This window comes from Antechinus flavipes, chromosome 5 (assembly GCF_016432865.1).
Source record: "Antechinus flavipes isolate AdamAnt ecotype Samford, QLD, Australia chromosome 5, AdamAnt_v2, whole genome shotgun sequence".
NCBI lineage: Eukaryota > Metazoa > Chordata > Mammalia > Dasyuromorphia > Dasyuridae > Antechinus > Antechinus flavipes.
Window position 1 is genome coordinate 36,500,698 of NC_067402.1, and position 24,666 is coordinate 36,525,363.

General features: G+C 39.1%; 1 protein-coding gene across 1 annotated transcript in view; it reads left to right on the top strand.

The window, feature by feature from the left end:
- The window catches only part of LOC127538524 (collagen alpha-4(VI) chain-like), a 55,899-nt gene that overhangs the window by 8,657 nt on the left and 22,576 nt on the right, over positions 1–24,666 (top strand). The window contains exons 5-15 of the mRNA XM_051962340.1: positions 2,015–2,349; positions 3,701–3,779; positions 4,291–4,436; positions 5,363–5,455; positions 7,668–7,721; positions 9,122–9,193; positions 9,743–9,769; positions 12,620–12,664; positions 12,792–12,845; positions 20,819–20,881; positions 21,196–21,261. Coding sequence (XP_051818300.1) covers positions 2,015–2,349; positions 3,701–3,779; positions 4,291–4,436; positions 5,363–5,455; positions 7,668–7,721; positions 9,122–9,193; positions 9,743–9,769; positions 12,620–12,664; positions 12,792–12,845; positions 20,819–20,881; positions 21,196–21,261 — 1,034 coding nt within the window. The remainder of the gene's footprint in view (positions 1–2,014; positions 2,350–3,700; positions 3,780–4,290; positions 4,437–5,362; positions 5,456–7,667; positions 7,722–9,121; positions 9,194–9,742; positions 9,770–12,619; positions 12,665–12,791; positions 12,846–20,818; positions 20,882–21,195; positions 21,262–24,666) is intronic.

Below are 24,666 nucleotides of genomic sequence, written 5' to 3' on the forward strand. Positions count from 1 at the left end.
CCCCACCAGTTCATAAACTTGCCCATTTGTCCTAGTGAAAAATCAGCTTTTCCAGAAACATATTTCTCTGTCTCTGATGGTCATTTTACAAGTTTATTTATTTATTTATTTATTACAAGTTTTCCCTTGGTCCGTTTTGTTAGATGATACAATGAGACCTCAAACCAAGAAGGTCCAGGATCTAGCATTGCCTCTTATTCATATTTGTGGCTGCCATGACCTGCAAGTGAATTGGACTTAAGTGATGGAGGCTGGGCAAGGTCCCCCACCTCCCTTTCCCCTCCAGGGCCATCTGGGTCCAGTGGCCAGATAGAGAGCAGGACCACTGGAGATACAGTTGAGACTTGGGCCTTTTTAAGCTACAATCAATTAACAAATCTCAGTTTGACCACATCCATTCAGTGATTTAAGACTACTCAGTGGTGGTGGTGGGGGGGGTTGCCTCTCTGGGCCTTTCCTATATCAGGAGGTCACCAGCTCGTGCACTGTTTTTGGAGGGGAGGTTGTGATAGAGGTATTCTGCCCCAGTTGACCGTTCCTCTGGCTGGGAGGGCCCTTTTTGTTGAGCCTTCTGCTCCATTAGCTGCTGCTGCTGGTGGATGTGTCTGGGGATGGCTTCTTTGTCACTGGATCTTGGCTTCCTGGTGAATTCCATTGTGCCCCTGTCTGCTTCCCCAGTGGCTCCTTCCACACGGGGTCAGTGAGAAGCTGGCCACTCCGGAGATACGTCTGCCCCTTGTGGAGGAGGCACTTAAATGTTTGTTGTGCAATTTTACAGTGGAACAGGCAGAGCTTCCAGGGACCAGCAGGTGACCAATTTATTTTTTCTGTTTCAATTACTTTTCTCACTGATGTTGGCTTAATGTAACAGTGGTAATGATTGGTAATACATCAGTGGTAATAATGGTCAATACAGTTAAGATATACTCCATCAGGCTTTTTCTTTAATCACTAGCTTCTGCAGAAGCTCTCCTGATGTGCTGTCTTCCTCAGATGGTGGTCTGCCACCAGTGGCTGCTCAGTAAGCATTTCTTAGGCCCCTGCCAAGCATCAGCCCTTTGGGGCGCAGCGAACCAAGAATGAGCTCTGATGGGGTCTCTCAGACCCCTTGCAGTTTGGGCCTGAGTCCCGGCTGGGTCCTGTGGGCTAGGGACACTCCACACAGGGTGAAGTCCTTACAGGCCTGAGTCCTGGCTGGGTCCTGTGGGCCGGGGACGCTCCACACAGGGTAAAGTCCTTATGGGCCTGAGTCCCAGCTGGGTCCTGTAGGGCCGGGAGCGCTTCATACAGGGTGAATCCTTACAGGCCTGAGTCCTGGCTGGGTCCTGTAGGGCCGGGAACGCTTCATACAGGGTGAATCCTTACAGGCCTGAGTCCTGGCTGGGTCCTGTGGGCTAGGGACACTCCACACAGGGTGAAGTCCTTATGGGCCTGAGTCCTGGCTGGGTCCTGTGGGCAGGGACGCTCCACACAGGGTAAAGTCCTTATGGGCCTGAGTCCCAGCTGGGTCCTGTAGGGCCGGGAACGCTTCATACAGGGTGAATCCTTACAGGCCTGAGTCCTGGCTGGGTCCTGTGGGCAGGGATGCTCCACACAGGGTAAAGTCCTTATGGGCCTGAGTCCCAGCTGGGTCCTGTAGGGCCGGGAGCGCTTCATACAGGGTGAATCCTTACAGGCCTGAGTCCTGGCTGGGTCCTGTAGGGCCGGGAACGCTTCATACAGGGTGAATCCTTACAGGCCTGAGTCCTGGCTGGGTCCTGTGGGCTAGGGACACTCCACACAGGGTGAAGTCCTTATGGGCCTGAGTCCTGGCTGGGTCCTGTGGGCAGGGACGCTCCACACAGGGTAAAGTCCTTATGGGCCTGAGTCCCAGCTGGGTCCTGTAGGGCCGGGAACGCTTCATACAGGGTGAATCCTTACAGGCCTGAGTCCCGGCTGGGTCCTGTGGGCTAGGGACGCTCCACACAGGGTGAAGTCCTTACGCTTGCTTATTGCTGTTCTTCCCCCCTCACAGAATGCACTGTGGACATCTCAGTGGGACTCGACACTTCCACTTCGGCCCGTCAGGTGCAGCAGCGGCTGCAGCATCTGCTGCCGGGCGTGATGCAAAGGCTGACCGGGCTGGCCAATGTCAGCTGTGGGGCCCGCTCCCCACTCAATATCAGGCTGCGCTACCACGTGCCCACCCCCGATGGCCGGTCCCAGTTTGACTCGGGGTTTGAGAAGTACAGTGAAGGGATCATCCGGAAGTTCTTTGACCAGCACGAGCTGATGAGCAACTCAATGAATAGGGCTTTTGTGCAGTCCCTTGGGGAGAAGGCTCTCAGTTTGACTTCTGCTAGAGTGAAGGTAGGGGCTGCATTTGGAACCCAAACGCCGACCATGCAAATATACTTTTGCTCTCACAGTATTCCCAAGCACACCTTCGTTTTTAGGCAGTGGAGTTCCCATATTTAATGCTATTTTAAAGCATTCTAGTGGAGTGGACAGAAGGCCGGCCTGTGAGTCAGAAAAACCTGACACATCCTGACTTGGTAACCTTAGTTAACTTAGGTAACCTCACTATAACTTGAAGAATAGGACCTCTCTCTACTGAAGATGGGAGGGGGGTCCTCATTGGCCATTCTCTACAGCAATGAAATCACAGGTCCAATATAAAAATAAAACCACCTATTTCCAATTTTCTTCATTGTTGGAACTTTCATGTTCATATTCTGACTTCACATATTCTAGAATAAGAACTGATAAGGAGATTCCTGTTTGTCTGGATTTATTACAAATTCCCCCTAAGCATAGGTTGAGTGACTTTAGAAGGGACATCGTTCTTTAGGGAGGGCTCCTATCTCTCAGATTATCACATGCATTTACTAAGTCTGTACACTGGGCTGTTTTTAGCCACTTCCAATATTCCAATGTGAAGTCTATGATCTCATCAATATAGACATTCCCTCTAATGATTCCAATCGACCCTCCTTCATCTGAGGCAGCACTTGTTTAGGATCTCCCACAGTAAAGCAAATAAAAAAAACTAGTACCATATAGTCTTTTTTTTAAAAAAATAATTTTTTCCCATTGTCAAGCATTTATCTTTTTAAGCAGAATGCAAAAGAAAAAAGACAAGAAAAAAGCCAGAACTATTATATTACATGATCATAGTTAATTAAGTAAAACAGATTCCACATTAGCTTTGTCCACAAATACATTTTTCATTCTGCATCTTGGCCATCATTTCTCAGGGGGCATTGCTCTTCAGTCCTCTGGAATCATGGTTGATCATTTCATTGCCTAGAAGTCGTTCAGAATTATTTGTTGATACAGTGCTGAGGTTATGGTTTAGATTGTTCTTCCGGTTCTGCTCACTTCACTCTTTATCAGCTCATCCAAATCTCTCTGAAACTGTCTCTTCATTTCTTGTAGCACAGTTATGTTCCATTAAATGAATATGCCATGATTTATTCAGCCATTCTCCAAGTGAGGGAACATAACACCCCAGACCAATGGGCCAGAGCCAAAACATGTTGGGGGTCAGAGTGGAGGTATCATAGATGAAGAGATAATCTCCATCCCAAACCTATAAAGTGATTTCTAAGTTCACATGGGTGGTTAAGATGGATGGTGGACTTTTGATACTTGTACATCACATTTTTGACAGATGCATCTGCTCAGTGCTTTTTTTTTTTTTTTTTTTTTTAAATAACAGGTTCTCTTAGTGTTTACAGATGGATTGGATGATGATTTGGAAAGACTAAAAGAAACTTCAACGTTCCTTCGTCTCAAAGGTATGGTGAGACAAGAATGATGGTCCAATGTTAAAACCACGGCATCATACAGTGTTTTGTAATGGATAGAGAGCTGGTATTAGGGGTCAGGAAGACTGGGATTCAAATGCAACCTTTGGTACTTACCAGCTTTTGTGGCAATGGGAAGGCCACCAAACCTCTCTGAGTCTGTTTCCTCATCTGGAAAATGGGACTAAAAAGACCTGTACTCCTGCAGGCTATTGTAGAGCTCCAGTGAGACACTGTTTGTCAAATGCTCTACAAGCCTCATAACATAACATAGATGTGAGCCTATCACTATCCCTCTCATTGTAGACATCACCTACTTTCTGATTTCCAGACTGCCTCATCCTGTATCTATTGGTCTTAAAGCCAGTAGAGCTGTTTGAGGCTGATGCACCAACAAGCAAATAAAAGTTACTGAATGAGTATGAATGGGATGAGTGGGATGAAGAATGTCTGTTAAAAGCCCCCATTGTAAAAAAATTATTTTAATGTTTTTCCTTGGAAGGTCTTCACGCACTTCTGTTAGTTGGCTTGCAAAGTGGGCAGAAGTTAGAAGAACTTCAGGATATTGAATTTGGCCGAGGATTTGGTTATAAACAACCTCTGAGTATCACAATACAAGCTCTTCCAAGCCTTTTGCTGAGACAACTTGTAAGTTGTTTTGGACATTCACATCCTCCCACATTGGAACCCATTAAATTTTTTGGTTAAAGCTTTTTATTTACAAGATATATGCATGGGTAATTTTTCCAACATTGATCCTTGCAAAACGTTCTGTTCCAAAATTTCCCCTCATTCCTTCCCCACCCTCTCCCTTAGCTGGCAGGTCGACCAATACATATTAAATATGTTGAAATACATGGTAGATCCAATATATGTATACATATTTATACAATTATCTTGTTGCACAAGAAAAATCAGATGAAGAAGGAAGAAAAAGAAAAACTGAGAAAACAAAATGCAAGCAAATAACAGAAAGTGAGAATGCTGTGTTGTGGTCCATACTCTGTTTCCACAGTTTTCTCCCTGGATGTAGATGGCTCTCTTCATCACTGAACAATTGGAATTGATTTGGTTCATCTCATTGTTGAAGAGAGCCACGTCCATCATAATTGATCATCATATAATGTTTTTGTTGCCATGTATAATGATCTCCTGGTTCTGCTCATTTCACTCAGCATCAGTTCATGTAAGTTTCTCCAGGCCTCTCTGCAGTCATACTGCTGGTCGTTTCTTATGGAACATTCATATACCACAGTTTATTCAGCCATTCTCCATTTGATGGGCATCCATTCAATTTCCAGTTTCTAGCCACTACAAACAGGGCTGCCACAAACATTCTTGCACATACAGGTCCCTTTCCCTTCTTTAAGATTTCTTTGGGATATAAGGCCAGTAGAAACACTGCTGGATCAAAGGGTATGCACAGTTTGATAACTCTTTGAGCATAGTTCCAAAATGCTCTCAAACCCATTAATTAAAAAAAAATTGGATCTTAAGTTTTTTTCTTTTAAAACTTTACACCAAATGTCAAAATTAAAATGTATTTTTCTTTTTTTGTGGACTTTATTTTCTAGGACACAGTTGTGGAAAGAGAATGCTGTAAGGTCAATTGCAAATTTTTGGGGGAATCTGGTATTTCAGGAGAACGAGGGGGCAATGGAAGGAAGGTAAGAGGCTTTATCAATGTCTTCCACCTACAAGAAGCATTTCTAACTGACTTTGGTCTGGTTATTGAAATAGAAAGTAGGACCAGGGCTTAACTCTTAAATTGTTGGGGCATTGAGGTGACAACATAAATTCTGTTCCGATTACAATTTTGTCTCTTGTCAGCAGACCTTCTGCTGGTCCTATGAATTTAGACAGCTGACATTGGAGTTATTGGACATTCAGTTTTTTGGATTTAGTTTCTTCATTTGCAAAAGGAGAGAGTTGAATTTTCAATTCAAATTTAATCTGACAAACATTTATTAAACTCTTATTACGTGCTAAGTGCAGAGGATTCAAATTAAGGCAAGCAAGATAACACCTCCAGGAGCTTACACTTTAACAGGTAAAAATGCACGTAAAGAGAGCTGGAAGGGAATGGATTGTTTCCCTTCCTCCCCCAGAAACCCCTAGAGATAATCCAGAGAGTCCAGTGGAATCTGGAAGTGAGTATAAGGCCAGGCTTGGTCAAGGGTGACTCCAAGGATGGGGCAGAAATGGACATGATGGCCCACTTGGAGTCCAGGACAGACTACAGGATTTGTAATAAATTTGGTAGCCACATGTCCCCCAATGAGAACTATTAGGGAGTCTGACTCAGTTCTTTCTACCACTCAGATGATTTGGTTTTGACATATAGGCTCGAATTTTTTATAAAAAAAAAAAACAACCACTTTTGTTATCATTTAGTGGTTACCCATTGCAAGGCATTATGCTACCAAGATGGTAAGGATTACTAAGACACAGCTCCTGCCCCAAGAATCTAACAAGAGTTGTAAAGTTTTCACTTAGCCACAAAATGTTTCTCTTATCCCACATGTCTAACTAATATTATACACTCACAGTTTTTTAATATCACTAGATTGAGATAACACAATGTGTCTCAGCTAAGTCTGCTAATTTACAAATTTTCTACTCTCCTTTTGGTTATTTCTATGATTTAGTGATAAGAAATTCCCTTTCCAACACCATTAAGTTTCACCTGAACTGGCTTCAGTACTGCCATCTGGTTTCCATAATGAATGGGTTTAATTATTATGGAGCTATGTAAACCTAGATCAGTATCAAAATCTAAGATCTAACTCTTATTTGTTTTAGAACTACATTTTCTCATTTAGTTATCTATAATCAGCATCTCAAGATTAGAAAATCAAGCCTGGGAATTACTAAAAATGTTTTCTTGCTGGCCACAGACATTTAAACAAAGGCGAAGAGGCAAGTCCAGGAAGTGCAGTGAACTTATCCGTATCTGACCTCTGTTTCATAGGACTCAGTGATCAGTTATTGTCATGGTTGTCAGTAGTAGAATATTGCTCATGAGTCATTTTAACTTGATTTAAACATTTTTTCCAAAATGGTTTTTACTGATATCTTTACTTCATTTCCCCCCCAAAACCTCACTTATTACCAGAGCATCCCATATAACAAAACTTTTTTTTATAAGAAAAAAAGAACTGTTGAGCAGAAATAACCCACATATACATTAAGTCTCATGATATATATGAAATATCCCATTCCCATAGTCCTTCACTTCTACAAAAAGGGAAAGAGGTATATTTTCTCATCTCTTCTTCAGGACCAAGACTGTTCATTATCATTACATAGCATTCAGTTTAATTTGGGGGAATTCTTGTCATTTACATGTTTATAACATAAATGTTGGTCATTTTGAAGGTCCCTCTGACTACAAGCTAGCATTTCAAAGTTGTTCATTTCAGTAGTATGTATGAAAGGGATAAAGTCACATAACAGGAAGGGCAAAGGGCAAATAAAACTTAACATCTGAGATATACAGAAAAAACCAACAACCTCTCATTACCTTGGATGAAAAAAAAGTTAGTTTATGATGCATCATCATTATTACAATTATTAAAATGGCATCTCTCTTCAGGATAGAATTTATCTTTAATCCTTTACTCCTAACAAACCGAGGAATAGTCTTACAATGATACAATAATTATGCAACTTTAGAAAAGATAGGAATAGTTTTAAGTTTGTATCTAAACACTGAAAGAAGCATTCAAGTTTCTTTGATCAATTCTAATCTAGGAAAGTGTATTTATTATGTCATTTCAGGAAACTAGTCACAATTTCATCAGTTTGAATTAACAGCAGAGTTGAGGAACAATGCTAAATGAATTTTATTTTAAGAATTAAAGTCTATTTTGTTTTCAGGGAGAGACAGGTCTTAATGGGATGCCTGGCTATCCTGGTGATGAAGGTGGACCTGTAAGTAATAAATCTTAATTTGATACTGAAGAACAGTGTTGAAAATGATCCAATGGCTGTTTACTATACTGAACCAAGGTCATTCCAATGGTGTTCTTAACTATACTTTTCAAAGAATTTCATTTTGTTGATTAAAATAAGTAGAAATTATATACATTCCTTTTAAGTTTTTAATCAGGTAGACTAATGAGAGATTCAAGAAGTAAAACTGGGGTTATTTTGGTGTAGTCTTTTATAATGAGCCCAGATGATAATGTGAAGGTGGAACCTTTATTAGAGAATGAGAGCTTAAAAACTTTGAAGAGAATCACAAAATAATATTCCTAGAATTATATATACTCTCACAGTAGTAAGGAGCCATAGAATCTTTGTAGTCCTATTAGTATCTGAGCAGAATGGGAGAGAATACCTCTGAATTAGTCATTCATCCTTCACTTAAAAACCATCCAGGAAAGGAAACTTACTCCCTCCTGTGGCAGCCCATTTCATTTTTGGATGAAGCCGATTGTTAGGTCTCTTTTGCTTAGTTGGGGCTGGTCTGTCTCCATCTAGAAAAAGACTAACTATAGCCTTTCATATTCTTTTAAAAAATGTATGGAATAAAATAAACGTTTCCATAACAGTACAGTAAAAATGATTGCATATGGAACTGAAAATCTATTGTGTACAACTTGCTATTAAGTTTTCACACTTTTTTCTTTGTTTCTTTTTTCCATTCCTCCCTCCTTCCTTTCTTTCCTTTTTTCTTTCTTCCTCCCTCTTTCTTTTCCTCTTCCCTTCCTTACCTCCCTCCCTCCCTTCCTCTCTTTCTTCTTCCCTTCCTCTCTCCCTCCCTCCCTCTCTTCCTCCCTCTTTCCTTCCCCTCTTCCTTCCTTCCTTTCTTTCTTCCTTCCTTCCTTCTCTACTTCCTGATTAGTTCCCTAGTAATGAACCCAACTCTTCCCTTCTGATGGGATAATTAAGAATGCTGAAGTAAATGGACTAACCTTTTCATGTCTTGTCATCTTGACAAAATTAATGAAATGAATCAGTTAGCTTAGTGATAGGAGTTAGGATGGTATAGTTGTGCTACCCACTACGCTAAGTACTGGGAATACAAAGGAAAGGGAAAAACCCCAAACAAGAACAAACCAGTCTTTATCTTTAAGGAGCTCACAAATAAGTTGGAGACTGGATGACTTGGGGGGGGTGGGCTTAGAAGGAAAGCATCAGCATGAAGGGGGATCCCAAAAGACTGCTCGCAGAGGGTAGGATGTTAGCTGATATGTGAAGGTGGGGATGAAGAAGACCTTTCTGGGCACTGAGGACAGCCAAACAGAGGAGGTGTTCAGTGTCATGGGAGAAGAATGATTGGCTTGCCCGGCTGTGCAGGAAGAGCCTGAAGTATTTTTATTCCACAGGGGGAACGAGGCCTTACTGGCTTGCCGGGACCTCGTGGTGATGGAGGATGCCCTGGTGTAAGAGGGCTTAAGGTGAGCACTGCCCACGAGGAGGAAGCATGAGTTATTGTCCTGATCTCATTTTGCACTTTCTGCAGTTCTAGAAATGTCTCCTAACTTCTGAAGTGTTCAGGACATGACTCGAGAGTGCTGGCTCTTAGCTAAAATTCTATCTTATAAGTCTTTTGGGGTGTCTACTAAATTGAATCAGACAGTCAGTAGTAGTATGGGTGGCGTGTCAGGGTCACCAGTGTTACCTGTAGATTTCTCTGGCTTCCCCCCGCCCCCCACTATAAAAGGCCTTTTTAGTTGAAATCCTTAGCTAATACGCTTTCTTACCTAAAGTCCAGCTGTCGACTTTATGACATCTTCCTGTCTCATCTTGCTGTGTATTGGCAATAAAGCTTTTCTTCTCAGTGGCCGATGGTCAAATATCTCTAGCATGTCAATTTCTCTGGGGGAGAAGTTCTAAACTTTGATGTCAGATTTATCTTTATTATAAATAATGCAAATGGTTTAATGAACCTGGAATAGCTTTTTCTAGATCTTGTTTTACCAATTTTTTTTCTCTCCAAAATTTAGGGATCAAGAGGGTTTATAGGAGAAAAGGTGAGTATTTTATTTTCTCCTAAATTGGACATTAATTTTCTGTTGAGTAAATGCGATAGGAAATCTTGTCTCTTTTGCTTTGCTTCAATAAAGAAGGATTACACAATTCATGGAAAAACAAAGGAAAGTTTTATTGATGTTGCAGGTCCAGCATTCAGATCTAATAAATGAATTTTTGATGAGCTATATATACATTTTCCAAGGAAATGGTATATGATATAATTTGAATGTTTCCAGTTTTGTTTAAATCATCCCCATGATGATTTAATTCAAGTGGGGGTTTGAACTTAAGGTTTTTCTAAGGTTCGGAGCAGTGGGGTGAAGGATAAGATAGGGATTGGCTTTGAGAGAGTCAGTTGTTGGATCCAGGGTAGTGGGGTAGATGTTGGTAAGTCTGGGAATAGCCACCTTAACAGCCCTGTTCTTGGGGAAAGATAGAAATTGAGTTAGGATATTGAGATGGGTTCATATGTTGAGAATAGCCATGCTTACCTGCTAATCCAGAGGTCGAAATTGGGCAGGAAGCCTGAATTTACCACAGGTCTGTGAGAGTTGATTAACATATCCTATCTGGTAAGTAGAACATACAAGCATCCTATGATTTTATAACTGTGTAATTCATTAACTATGGTCTAAAAATCTCTACTTCTGCATGTGAGCAACAAGTACATTGAGTTAACTATGTATGTGTTTCCAACCTAGAATATAGTACACAGTAAATATCTGTGGAGTTTGATGAGGATATCATTGGTAGAAGGGACATTTATCAGCAAAGCTGAAGTGTCGGTAAGAGTCCAACCAAAAGGATCTAAATCCTCACCTAGGTGATAGGATGTTGAACTGTGATTTCTTTAGTAAAAAGGAATCCCAATTGAGGGAACTCCGTCTACCAATGCAGGTGAGTACCTCCTCTGCAATTTATAGTCTTAGAGATTTTTTCAGAATAAAACTACTGAGTTAGTAAGTCTCAGAGTAAAAACTCGAACCCAGGATTTCCTCTCTCTAAGGTCAGCTTCTTATCCACTAAGGCCATTTTGTCTAAGATATCTATGCTAGTCCTATTGAAAACAGAAAATGCCCAAAGTTTCTCGGAAGACTTTTTAAATAGAAGTTAACAGCTCCCTTGTGGCTGTGGAACTTTATCATATTGTACAGGAAAAATGTGCAAAGAAAGGATGTCCTCAATGCACTGACCAAGTCAGGAGAAGAAAGACAGTGGTGGAATCTGCCGATACTTATCTTATACCAATATTTTCCCTCCTTATTTAATACTTCAACCATGCTGAGATCAATAATCTGAAGCGCCTCCCTTGTCGGGTGGTTGTGAGGAAATGTGCAAACTTTTTAGGGCTAAATGGGATTTGTTATTGTTGCCTAAGAAGGAATCCAGGGACAAATTGCTATTCTTGTTTCACTCTTGTATACTTAATAATTTTAGACTTTTGGGCAAATAAGAAAATGATCTTTGAATGGGAGAAAGTAATTACATAACAGTATTGAAACGAAAGCTCATCTTCTGTAAACTTGTTGAAAGTTTTATTGGGACAAATCCATTAGTAGACAGGACAGGAATGATATATGTCTCAATATATACCCCATTAAAAATGCTACCAGATAACCGTATTTTGAAAATATTTCTTTCCATGTAGTTTACAGATTTTATATTCTGTATGTTGACATCCATTGAAATTATCGTCCTTAAATTTGTATGAACAATTTTTATGTCCAGAGTTAGATAAATATTGTCATTATCATTGTCATTTCATTCTTCTTATATTACTATTACTATTGCTCCTACTAGACCAAAACTATGATCCCTGGAATTGGAAATTGCCTTAGAGAGGCAATTCTAAGGTCTAAAAGCAAGACCATTGAACAATTGATGTAACCAAAAGTTAATGTGAATTTGTCCTACTGGTAGAGAGAGACCACAATAATGAATAAACAAGAGTGAAAGTTGTCTTGATGAGAGACCAGCGACAATTACTGTGTCTTTATGTGTTCTGAAAAATGGGCATTTTTGCCCATATTAATCATGAATACCCACACTGGTCTGCTAGTAAGGAGATAGGGACCATTTATAGGAGATCTGGGTTGCTGGGTAAACACTATTAGCCTGCTGTAGACTCTCATTTGGTTCATTTCACTGTCTAGTCTTTTATTCCAATATCTCTGTGTTTTTTGGCCACCTTGTCTGCCTCCAAGACACAGCACATCACTTCCTGAGGATTTTATGTCCTTTTCTAAATTCTGGGGAAGAGGAAAGAGAAGACACATTCTTTTGTGTACATCAAAACTCTCTCTTGGTGATTGTTAATTCTCCAACTTATATTTAGCCCCTGATTTCCTGAGCATGATTTAGGAAGATTAGCACATAGGATTGGGGAGAAAAAGTGGTAAAAAATAAATCATTTGGCAGAAGAAGAGAGCCCTTGGTATCAAACAACCAGTTGAGTGTTATTTGTTATTTTGTGAAATTTATTGTTGTGACAACTGCCTAAGAGCAAATCATTATTATGTGACCATTTTAAAAAACACTTCCCTGAAATCTCCACACTTTTGGCTGCTCCTATGCTTTTGGTCATGATTTAAGAATAAAACATTATTATTTTCTTCTTTTTCTAACTTCGACAGTATTTCCTCTTAAAAGCATTGGTTTGCATAAGATGGCTAAACTAAGCTCTATCAAATTTTGAAAAGTCCAGAGGATTTAGTTCTATTTTATGAATCAAGAAAAAGTTTTTCATTACCAGAATCCCACTCCCCTCTCAAAAAGGTCTTTTTAGAATGTGCTTGGTTTTATTTTGGTACAGTTGTGCTGACATCCTGACTGGTTTCTCTTTACCACAGGGCAACCGGGGTGATAATGGATTGGATGCGTTTACTGGAGAAGAGGTATAAGAATATATCCAATCATTGAAGGAATGGAAAAGACTCACTAATATAATTTATGGAATAAGAATAGGCCCATGTCTTTATTTTTCTTTTCCTGTCTTTCCTCTTCTTTCCCCCTGAAATATAGGGTGAACCTGGCAGTCCTGGAATCTCTGGAGAAAAAGGAAATGCTGGAATTCAGGTAAAGTATGATATAACTTTGCTCTCAGATGGTGAACTTGTGATAAGTGTGACAAGTTCTGTTTGGTAGTAGAGGATATGAGTGGAATAACTTTAGATCCTGAGACAGGACTTATTTAAAGACTTTGATGGTACTGAGGAAGAAGCTGGGATGCTTCTGGCTCTAAAGATGATGAAATGAGTGACTTCAAAAAAAACCACTTAATCCTCTGGTTATCATCATATCATACCCCTACTCTGCAAGAAAGCCTTAAGAACAATTCTGTCTCTGACACATCGTAGTTATGTGGGCAGCCATACTAACCTGCTCCCCAGGCAACACTCCAAGAATGTACTTTACAGATTGCTATCAATCTGAATAAGTAGAGGGGATTTCCTTTTTGGGAAGTCCCTCTGCCAATGAAGTCAAAGGTAAGATCATATTCATGTGTGCATGTACACTTGTCTATATATGTATATATTAATGTATATCTATGCAATGTGTCTTTGAGAATCTATAAAGTATACATATGTAATATATGTATGAATTATACATACTGTCTAGCATATTTTGTCTCCTAGGCTCCCCTATTAAAAAGAACAAGGGCTCTTAACTCTTTGGCAATCTGGAAAGCTTATAGATCTTTAAAATTTTTTTTAATATATATACATACATAAACACATAAGATTACAAAGGAATCCATTTATATTGGAATACAGTTATCAAAAAAAAGTTAACAGATTCCAGATTAAGAACTACTGACAGAATGCCTTTATCTAGTTATTTACCTATTTCTTCTTATTATCTCAGTGGTTTTATGTTCATGGATCTGTAACAGATACTTTCTTTTTGAAGGAAGTAGATGGTTTTCAAGAGTTGCTCTGCCCCCAGAATTCATTAGCTAGCCTAGTGATTGGCCCCTTCTAAACTTCATGTGGTTGGTCCTCAGTTGACTGACTTAAAGTACCTTAGTGGATTCACATTTGGAGCATTTCCAGCTTGACAGAATCTATTCAAGCTTACTCTTTGCTGGCCCAACCTTTGAGAACCCAGAATTAATGTCATGCTATAATGAAGCATAATAAAACTTTACAAATGGAGACATTATTAACCTTTTTTTTTTCCCAACTAGCATGTTGTAAGCCAGATTTCTGTAAATGTACAGAGGAAAACTCTATAATTATTTTGTAATTAGAGGTAGAAGAATACTTTAGAGCCTGAACCTTCTTTGAATTTCTTAGAATACTGTGATCTTTCTCCTGTACCTTGTCATTTTCTAACTTATGTTCTTTAACTGCAATTGAGATCACTGACCCCACTATGGGGATTGGAGAGACCTTCTCTCTCCAGGGCTTTGTCTGTCTCCAGACAGACAATATAATCTTGAGATTATCTCAATATAATCTCAGTATAATCTTGAGAAAAGACTTTGTCATTCCTCTAGGACTTAACTTCCTTGCCAGTGCTTTTAATCATATGTGCTTTTTAATCATATCTCTAGGCAAGGTGACCAGGTCCCTGGCATTGGAATGCACACACACATGCATTCTCTTTCTCTTTCTCTCTCTCCCCATCCCTTTAATTGATTCCAGAGGATTGGTACTCCAAAAAAGAGACACAAAGCCAGAAGATCACCTAAGTCCTATTTGGGCCATTCCCAAATTTATCTGGCTTGGTTGATCCCTTTGACATATCACTGGGATTTTCTCTGCCAAATTAATTCTTCTTTCAAAGATTTCCCTTCTGTTATAACCATTTGATCCAGAATGCTATTAATAGGGCATAGTACATTACCTCTTCACCACCATACTGTGGGTGATATAGTTTCTGAGACCCTAGATTCATTGAAGACATTATAACTCATTTAATTCCCTCTGATTCCAGGAAAACATTCCTTCAGTATAATCTTGAGAGAAGACTTTGTCTTCTTCTTTGCCATAAGACTTTGTCTTAACTTCCTTGCCATTGTAGGTCTCATGTGCTTTTTAATCATATCTCTAGGCAAGGTGACCAGGTCCCTGGCATTGGAAACATTGTTCCTGGTGAGCCTGGAATGGACACCTTTGAATATTGAAGTTTCTGACTGGTTTCTTGTCAGGAATTTCTCATATAATCTCCAGCCTGAATTCAGAAATACTTCTGTGCTCAGTGGCTATAAGAACCACATTAGAGGTACAGGTTATAGTAAACCTGATATCTTTACTTATTTGGGAGCCATAGTCTATAACTGACTTTCAGCTGCATGAGTTCAGAATTCTGCTGCTCTTGCTGATATTCAATATTTTTTTTTGCCCCTCATCTCATTCTTTCTTCCTGCCATTCAGATGGTCATTTAGACTTGTGGTCATATCATCCAAGGTGGCTAAATCTCTGGGTGTGAGAAAGCCAACCCAAATAATCACTTAAGTTCTCTTTCGAGCCATTCTGTGCTTCCAGCCTCGCCTAACTGTTGACTGACTTAACTCTTGCCTATAAGTTGCCAACTAGCATCTTCACGGCACAGATCCAGTGTGGCTGTAATTGCCTAGTACTCATGGTCAGAGTACCCCTAGACCAGTAGGAATTCTACTGTATCTATTGAGAGCGCCCTAAGAGAACTTCCAAAGAATCACCTGTTTGAAGGAGGTTCCTTCCACCCTCCTTTCCACAAAGGCAATTTGAACTTTACATATTATAAACATATGAGATTTCTATCATAAAAGGTAATTCACACCAGACAAGGAGAGGGCCTTAACTGATGTTAATAGTGTATTCTACCAAGTATAGGACTGTTAAATCTGGTGGCAGTGGAGCTACCATGATATGAATACTTACGTGATGGTGGTCACCTCCTGCAGGTTTGGATTTGTTCCGTATTTCTGAACTGATGCTACCAAATCTTAGAGAAGGGCAAGTTCTATTTCACATCAGGTTTTTAAAATCATATCCTTAGGTTAATAGAGCAGAATCTACAAATCTGTGCCCATCAGAAATGCATCCAAGGCTGTGTCTGCAAGGTTTTCTTATTCAGTTCTTTCCTTGACATATGGTAATAGCATTGCCATAAACACCAGAAACCAAGGGAAGAGGTCCATATGAGCACCCTGCCTTGTGCACACATAGCCTCCCCATTCCGTTACCTTCTGTGTTACAGTCCTGAGTCAAATTAGGTAAGTTTCTCTTTGGAAAACTTAGCACAACTGGTCTAGCTGCATAAAGATAATCTTCATTTAAGTTTATAGTGTATAAATTAATTAAGCAGTTCTGAAAACTGAGGATTTAAGTAACATACTTGTCATATTTGAACTTTCTTACTGCAAAAAAAAAAATATTGCTTAATTTCTCTTTTGAAGTTTCCTGAATTGCCTCCATATTTTAAGGGACTTTTGGCATGTCTTTATACATTCTTGCTAATACACATTTACACTCATTCACACAATGCACAGGCCAGGCACAGTGCTAAATGCTAGGATACAAATAGTAAGAAGAGACAGTTCTTGCCCTTAAGGAGCTTAAATCTAATATAGAAACACAAGATATAAAAGGAAGTAAAAAATCCAGGGTCATGGGGAAAAGCAGGAGGAGAAGACCACATTGTTCTGAGGAGCCAAAACAAAGCACAGCAGTTGATGGGAAATGGTGTGATCAGGAAGGTTGTGAGCCCTCTGTAAAAGAAAGCTTTAGGAGGAGTTTAGTCTGTGAAATATAAGTAGATATGGAAAACTTAATTATTTAGATTCTAAAATTTTCACAATATAATAAGTTTTATATGCTATAAGTAAAAGCACACTAAACTAGATTGTTCTTCCCATATGTTTTTTCCTATTAGAATATGTGCTTCTTGGGAGCAGGAAGATCTTGCTTTTCTACTTATATAGTTAGTTCTTAACATATAGCGAGCAGCTAATAGATTTTTGTTCATTCATTCATTCATTCCCTCATGGGTTTCTCATATTCTGGAGGCTCACCTGATTTTTACTCTCATTTTTGGAAAGTTGCCTAAATAGGAAGTTTAAATCTTCCAGGGTTGAGAACATCTGCTCCCCAGTCATTCTGCCTCCTCTGCTTTCACCAAAGCCTCTAATCTGATGGATTAGTTTGATGCTTTCTACTTCTTTAGTATTAAAATATAGCCAGCTGGTATTCTCAGCTTCCATAATACTGCTGCCCATGGTGCTGACTACTTCTCTCCCAACAGGGCTGGTCACTCAAAACACCTCCTCCATTCTTGTTGCCTACCAAGAAAAGTAACATTCCTAACATTCGAGATTCTCTTATCTGATTCCAATTGCACACATCCACCTTGATGTTATATCCCTTTACTCCATGTATTTTTTTTCCCAGACCAAATAGACTATTTTTTGTCCACAGTTTTACTACTGTCTTCTCCCATCTCTGTGTCTTTGCTTGTGTCATCCTAATGTCCATAATGAATCCTTTTTCCTGGAGCTTTTGATATTCCTATTCCTTTCTTACTTCAGCATTCAGTTCATAAGCAACTTAATCCATGAAGCTTTCCTTACTCTTCTCTTTCCTCTCCCATGAAAATCATCTCTTCCTTTTTAAATTTTTTGTATCTCTCTGACCAGAACTCTCCTCTGCATTTTTCTCATAGAGTGTACTTGTCTTTCCTCCATTAGAGTATAATCTTGTTGAATTAACATGGTATCTATCTTTGTTTTCCCACAGCCTGTAATGTAACAGATATTCAATAAGTTTTTGCTAAATGATTTAATTGAATTGTTAATATCCAGATTTAGTTATCCAATAGATAGTCGGAAATATAAGATGGGAACACAGAGGTGGTGTGCCATTGAGATAGAAATGTGGTGGTCCTATGCAAAGGGATGGTAATTGAAATAATGTGAATAGATAAAATTGCTAAGGAAAGGTACAGAGAAAAGAGAGGGCTAAAACAAGACCACAGTGAATATCTGCCTTTCAGTGGTTGAAAGAAGGAACGATTAAAGATTAAAAAGAGAACTGTGGGTATGAAATGCCATGGAAGTCAACAGAGAGAAAAACAGGAAGAAGAATGTGACCTTAGAAAGAGGAGTTTCAGTTAAGTGCTGAAAATAGATTGACCAGCCAATCAGCAAGTGTTTATCCAGCACCTACTCAGTGCCAGGCCCTGTGATGGGTGCTGGATACACAAAGGCAGAAATGGGGATTAGTGAACAGACTTCACAGTCAGGATTAGGGCCCCCAGGGCTGGGCACCAAGAAGAGAAGGATTGACCCCAGGTCTGTGTAACCTGGAAGGGGAATATGGATGGTTTTTCTACCCCCTGTAAAGCACAATCTATCTTGTCCTCCCCCATGCTTATCCCCACCCTTCTCCAGTCCCTCTTTCTCCTTTGGCTGAGGCATCCCCAGCCTCCAGATCAACTCGTGGCTTGACAACCACTCTCAGAGGGCAGGCCTTTGCTTGGGGGCAGCCTTTTTCATTTTGGGTGGGACAGAGTAAGGCTCAGGGCAGCTAGGGGACACTATAGTGCCTTAGTGCTCATCACATCCAACCTCAGGCACTTACTAGCTGGGCAGCCCTGGCAAGTCACTGCCTACCTCAGTTTCTTCATCTGTCAGATGGACTGGAGAAGGCAATGGCAAACTACTCCAGTATCTTTGTCAAGAAAATCCCAAATGGGGTCATGAAGAGTTGGACATGAATGACCCAGATTCTCAAATTCCTAGTGTCGTATCTAACTTTGCACTTTTCCTATTATTACATGTACTTGTCAGTTATGTTGCCATAACTCTCTCATCTATCTCCTTCCTATTCACACCAAGATATCACCCAAGTTCAGGTCTTTATCACCTCTTGTATGGAGTATTGAAACAGCCTGATGCGTATCCCTGTTTCAAATATCTCTTCTCTCACATTCATCTTTCTCTCAGCTGGAAAAATACGCTTCCCAAAGCACAGCTCTCACTATGGCTCTCACCATTTTTCAGTATGATCCTTTTGCTCATCTTCTAAAATTGTATAGTTTTATGTGTTTTATAATATACATTCATTCATATATATATCAAATGTATGTATTCATAACAAATTATTTTATAGTCTAACAGATTTATATGTTTTATAACATAATATAGTAGTATATGTATATAATTTATAATTAAATAAATATATATGTATATTGCTGCTGTTGTTAAGACATTTTCATTCATATCCAACTCCTTGTGAACCTATTTGGGTTTTCTTGGCAAAGATATTGGAGTGGTTTGCTATTTCCTTCTCTAACTCATTTTATGGGTGAGGAAACTGAGGCAAACAAGAGTGAAGTGACGGCCCAGGATCACACTGCTAGTAATGTCGAGGCCGGATTTGAACATGTGAAGAAAAGACTTCCTGATTATAGGCCTGGCTCTCTATCTACTGTGCCATCTATCTGTTCTCCAAACGTATCTATATGTGCATACAAATATTTATTTCCATGTATACACACATATAAACATATATATGTATGTGTGCAGCACACACACACTATATAAGTGTGTATGTATATTTATATAATATGATCACTGTTTTAGTTGATGTAGAGACATGGAATATATATGTTAATCTTTTTAGAAATCTGGCAAGGAAAAATAGTTTAGGGATGGAAAACAGCTTGAGGCAGTGATAGGGTCAAGGGAAAGATTTTATAAGATAAGGGAAAACTGAAAATAATTTCTTGACTGAGGAGTAGGGAAGCAAGAATATTGAAAATATATGAGATATTATTGATGAACCAAAGTTATTGTTGATACAGAAAGATCAAGGGTATAGGAAAGGAGCACTACTTTATCTCCTCTGAGCCTGAAAGGAAAAGGAGAGAACAGGTAAATATAACAATCAGTTTAGAGGAATATAGCATAGGGATTGAGGGAGTTTACTTGCAATAAACATGCTGCAATTTTCTCAATAAAATATGGGTGAGGTGAATCCTTAAGAGTGAGAAGAAATAGTATTGAAGGTTGGAGGAGAGATGAAAAGGTTTAAAACAGCTCATTTTGATGATCTGTGTTGAGTCGATAGGAACAGGAGTCAAACTCTTTCTATGCAGCAATTTAATCTCATCCCAATTGGGATTAAAATGGTCATAGAATATGAGCTGGCCAACACAATTTCATGATTTCCTCTGGTTGCACTTGGCTATACTGAGTAACAGAAATTGCTGAGGGTTAGCAATATGAGAATGATGGAAGGAGGCAAGAGATTCAGAGGTGGAGAAGAGGAGACATTAAAATGTCTGACCATAAAGTGAGGTAAAGATATGACGGACAGTGAGCTCAAATTAGGGTTGATAGACTGGAAGATTAAGGAACTTCTAGGGGGTCACAAGAAGAACAAAGATTTGGGATGTTTGGGATGAGTAATAAAGCAGGAGATAGGGAAGAACAAGAGGCTGTAATCAGAAAGAGGAATTTTAGAGTTCCAGGTCTTGAAAATAAACTTCTTTCAAGTAATACTGAATTCTAAGATAGGATTCTCTAGTGGGTGACTTAGAGAGGAGATGGAGGGTATGGGGATTTAGAAAGTCAAGGAACTGTTGACACAAAGGGATGCAATCTCAGCAGTTAATAATGCCAGTTCTCTAATTGAGCAGAACTGAAGCCACAGCTTAATCTAAGAACGCAAGAGAGGGACTGATGGAAGATTTTCCTGACTGGTCCTGTTCAGACATGGGGAAATTGGAGGAGATGATATTCTCATGGAGTCATGTGTTTACTTGAGGAATGGTTTACTTTGTATCACCGACACTTGTTAATAGTAGGGATAAATAAAAATGTGTTTTTCTCCTTCTCATGGTTATTTGCCAACTGTAGCTGTTGCTTCCCATCAATTTTGGATTAAGAGTATCTTTGAACTTGGAACCATTTTCTTCTCATTTTGGTGTCAATATTTATTTTAACACATCAGGGTTGGGCCACCTTTTTTTCCTTAACTCCCATTTGCCATCTATATAACATAAGGGTGATCAAATAAAACTGAATGCCTGATTTCTTATTCTCTCTTTGTGTTTCTAGGGCTTGAGGGGCCCTCCTGGAGCATCTGGTGACCCCGGAAGTCCTGGTCTGAGAGGAGACCCTGTAAGGGATGGTTGATTCTTTTGTATACTTTTGGCTCTAGGACTTTTCTGTTGGCTAGAGGCTGGGATCCAAGAATGTTATTTAGCTTTCTATTGACTTGCATCAAAACTGACTTTTGAAAGTGAAATTCTTTTGGGTAATCAGGGCTTTTAAGGGAAATGAAATATATTTCTTCAGAATTCACATTCCTTGTCTGTGTCCAAATCAAGCCTGATAACTTTGGGTAACTTGCGTTTGGGCTTAACCAATGCTCACACATTGATGGATGCTTTTTTTTCCTTTTACTTATAGTAACAAAAGTTTTGTTTTCTTAGGGAGAGCCTGGAACTGATAGCAATATTTGGGGTCCTCAGGGAGAAAAAGGAAAACCAGGTCGCCAGGTAAAGTCTAATCCTGTATCTCAGGGGTATTGGAATGTAAGGGAATTTTGTTACCATAAATAGAGAGCAAGGATATTTTTATGTCAAACCCACAACTAGGGCCGGGCAGCAGAACTTGTCCTAGGGTGTCAAAATTCAAAGAGTCCAACAACATTTGAAATCTTACAGTGGTAATAATGGTAGTAATTAACACCTGTATCTAGGTGCTTTTAAGATTTGGAAAGCCTTTATATATGTTTATACACACACACACACACACACACACACACACACACACAGAGACATGCATACATATGTCATATATATTCTCATCTCCATTTTCTCTCTAGTTTTCCTTATTTCTATTCTTTGTCTGAGATCCATGCCATCTTACCTGGCCTCAACAGAGAGAAAAATTAGCATTCTTTGCTTCTTGTTAAAGCAACACAGAACATACCTGAAATATGGTGCCTCAAACACTATTGGAGAGACATGCAAGGTGGAGAGACATGCTTTACAATGGGCAAGAGATCCCTTAAGGTTCAACAATCAGGGTGGAAAAAACGATTTTAATGAATTGTTCTTGCTAATTATGTGCTTTGCAAACTTTAAAAGCACTTTATAAAGACTAGTTACTTCTACTATTATTATTATTTTTCTTGTCTTGAGACACTGTAATGTAGTCAAGAGGATGCTAGACCCAGGGTCTTGGCTCCTCATTCTGGCCCCAATACTGGGTGTCTGTGGCCAAGTCATTACATTTCCCAGAATGTAACTTCTGCACCTGTAAAATGAGAAGGCTGGATGAGAAATGATGACTAAGCTTCCTCTCTGTTCTGAAATTCTTTAATTTATGGGAATTGTATTTAAACAAAAGATCCCTCATGCTAGAGAAAGGTTTGCTTTTCTTTCTGGGTAATGTCAGAACATTTTCAAATGCCTTTTCCCTTCTTTCTTAGATCTCTTTCTTCTTTTGGTGCTAAATTATATACTCATAATTTAATAGGGCATCCATAGAAAAACAAAAGCATAGTAACCTGTCAATTATTAATGTTTTAAAATCAATACTCTTAGTTCTCTATAAATCTAGTACTGAGGTGCTAGAATTTAAATGATAACTTAGAAAATGAATTTTCTTAAAAAGAGAGTTGTATATACTCTTGTTGTTCAGTTATAAAATAATTATATCCTACTCTTTATGTTCCCATTTGGGGTTTACTTAGTGAAGATAGTGGAATGATTTGCTATTTTTTCCTCCAGGTCATTTAACAGTTGAGGACACTGAGGTAAACAGGATTAAGTGACTTGCCCAGGATCACATGGCTAGGAAGTCTCTTCCTTGGGAAGAGAGGTTTCCATAGGGCCCAACTCTCTGTGCCCTATGTAGCCTTCTGGCTGCTTATGTACTCTTAGTATACCATAGACCTAGTACCAAAAGATTAGATTTTAAAGGATGATTTGGAGACTACCACTGACTAAAAAGACAATCGTGAGTTAGTGGGAAATTTGCTGGGTTTACAACCAGAAGCTCTGTCTGAAACTCACAGGCTTTTTTGATCCTAACCAAGTCACTTTATCTGTAAATGAGGAGTTGGAGAAAGCCACTGAGGTCCCCTTCCAACTTGACCATTTGGGGTTCTGGGGACAGTTTTTTGCTTTCAAGTTCTTTCCAGGTCTACCTGTCATTGTGGTCAGTAAGCATGTGAGGCTCACGCTTCCAGATCCTAAGCAAAATCCAGTTTGAAAACATGTCCCCAGAGAATATTTGGGGAAACCATGATTGTTGAGTCTATTGAGAGGTGTGCTGATGTTCTTGACTCCCAGCCCAAGAGGAGGAAGGTTTCTATTTTCCTCCTAGGACTGTCACTAACTAGCTCTCTGACTTTAGAGAAAGTCACTCTGAGTCTTAGTTTTTTATTCTGTGTAATGGTAAGGTATTCTCTAAAGGCCTCCACATTGACTGGTCCTATGGTCTTTGCTACAAGAATCACAAAACTGGCACAACTACAGCCTGAGAGCAAGCAAATCTCTTGGTGACTTGAGATCAGTGAGAATGCTTTCTAGCTAGCTTCAGAACTTAAATAAAGAGAAAGGCATGTCTGCCAAGAAAATAAAAACTGCAAATATATATGTTTTACCTTTTGCCTTATTTTTAGCTTGTATAAAGCTGGAGTATTCTTTATAATTGGTACAATTTTAGATATTTTCTTAGATCTTTCTCCTGCCTTTTCTCTTTTGAAAAAAAATATCTTTTTTACAAGTACATGTAAAAATGATTTTCAACATTTCTTTTTAAAATTTTTGAATTCTAAATTCTATTTTTCTTTGTCTTCCCTTCACCTCAACCTGAGATGTCAAACAATTTGATGTAGGTTATACACGTACAGTCATGCAAAATGTATTTCCATGTTAGTCATTTTATGAAAGAAAACATAACCCACCCCCTCAAAAATCACAAAAAAGTAAAGTAAAAATTAGTAGACTTTGATAGGCATTCAGACGCCATCAATTCTTTCCTTTTCTCCTCATTTTTCAAAGAGATCTTATTTTCACTAGATGGAGGGAAGGCTAGAATCTTGATTTAGGGGCAGCCTACATCTAGACTAATATGGTAGCAGTTGCCCTTTGTTTTTTGGCCAGTCGGTTTATGAATATGGATTATGAATCAGGAACACTATAGTGAGGAAACACAGGGACAGTCCACAAACTCATTTCAAGAGATGTATGGTCATTCCCTCATTACTCTATTATAATAGCCACCTTCTTACAATTTCCCGAGATCTCTAGCATTACTCTAGAGACCTTGGTGATCCTTTACTCATTTTATGAGTGAAGAAAGTGATGTTCACAGTTTCCTAGTAAATGGTAACTAAACAACAGATCCTTGGTTGGTAAGCCCATGAGGAACAATCACTTTAGTCATTCGTTATATTTGCTTAATAGGTACTACAATGCTTGGCACATTGCTAACTCCTAAGGAGGTACTAAATACTACTTTTAAAAAATGGAACAAATTATTCATTGAATAATTCTATAAATTGTAAAGGAGATACTAATCTGCTTTGGAGGAGGGAGTTTCTCCACTTGGAAATTCTCTATGCCAATGGAACCAGAAGTCTAGTCTCTATCCCAGTTCAAGAAATAGCAGCTGAATAGTCCTTATTCCAAGGTATTAAGTTTCTTTTCTATTTCAATTAAATTCTTTGGGGAGTGGGGAAAGGCAATATAAATTTCCCCATTTCCATGGAAAGTATGTTTTCTGGACTGAAAAATCAAGCTTCAAATGCTGTGATTCTTGGTGATTCCCTTAAGCTTCCTATAACCTTATGTAACTATCAGGATCCTGTATTTAGATTAGAAAAATACTTAGAGGTCATTGCATCTCTCTCCACCCACCCCTGGTTTTACTCATAAGGAAACTCATGG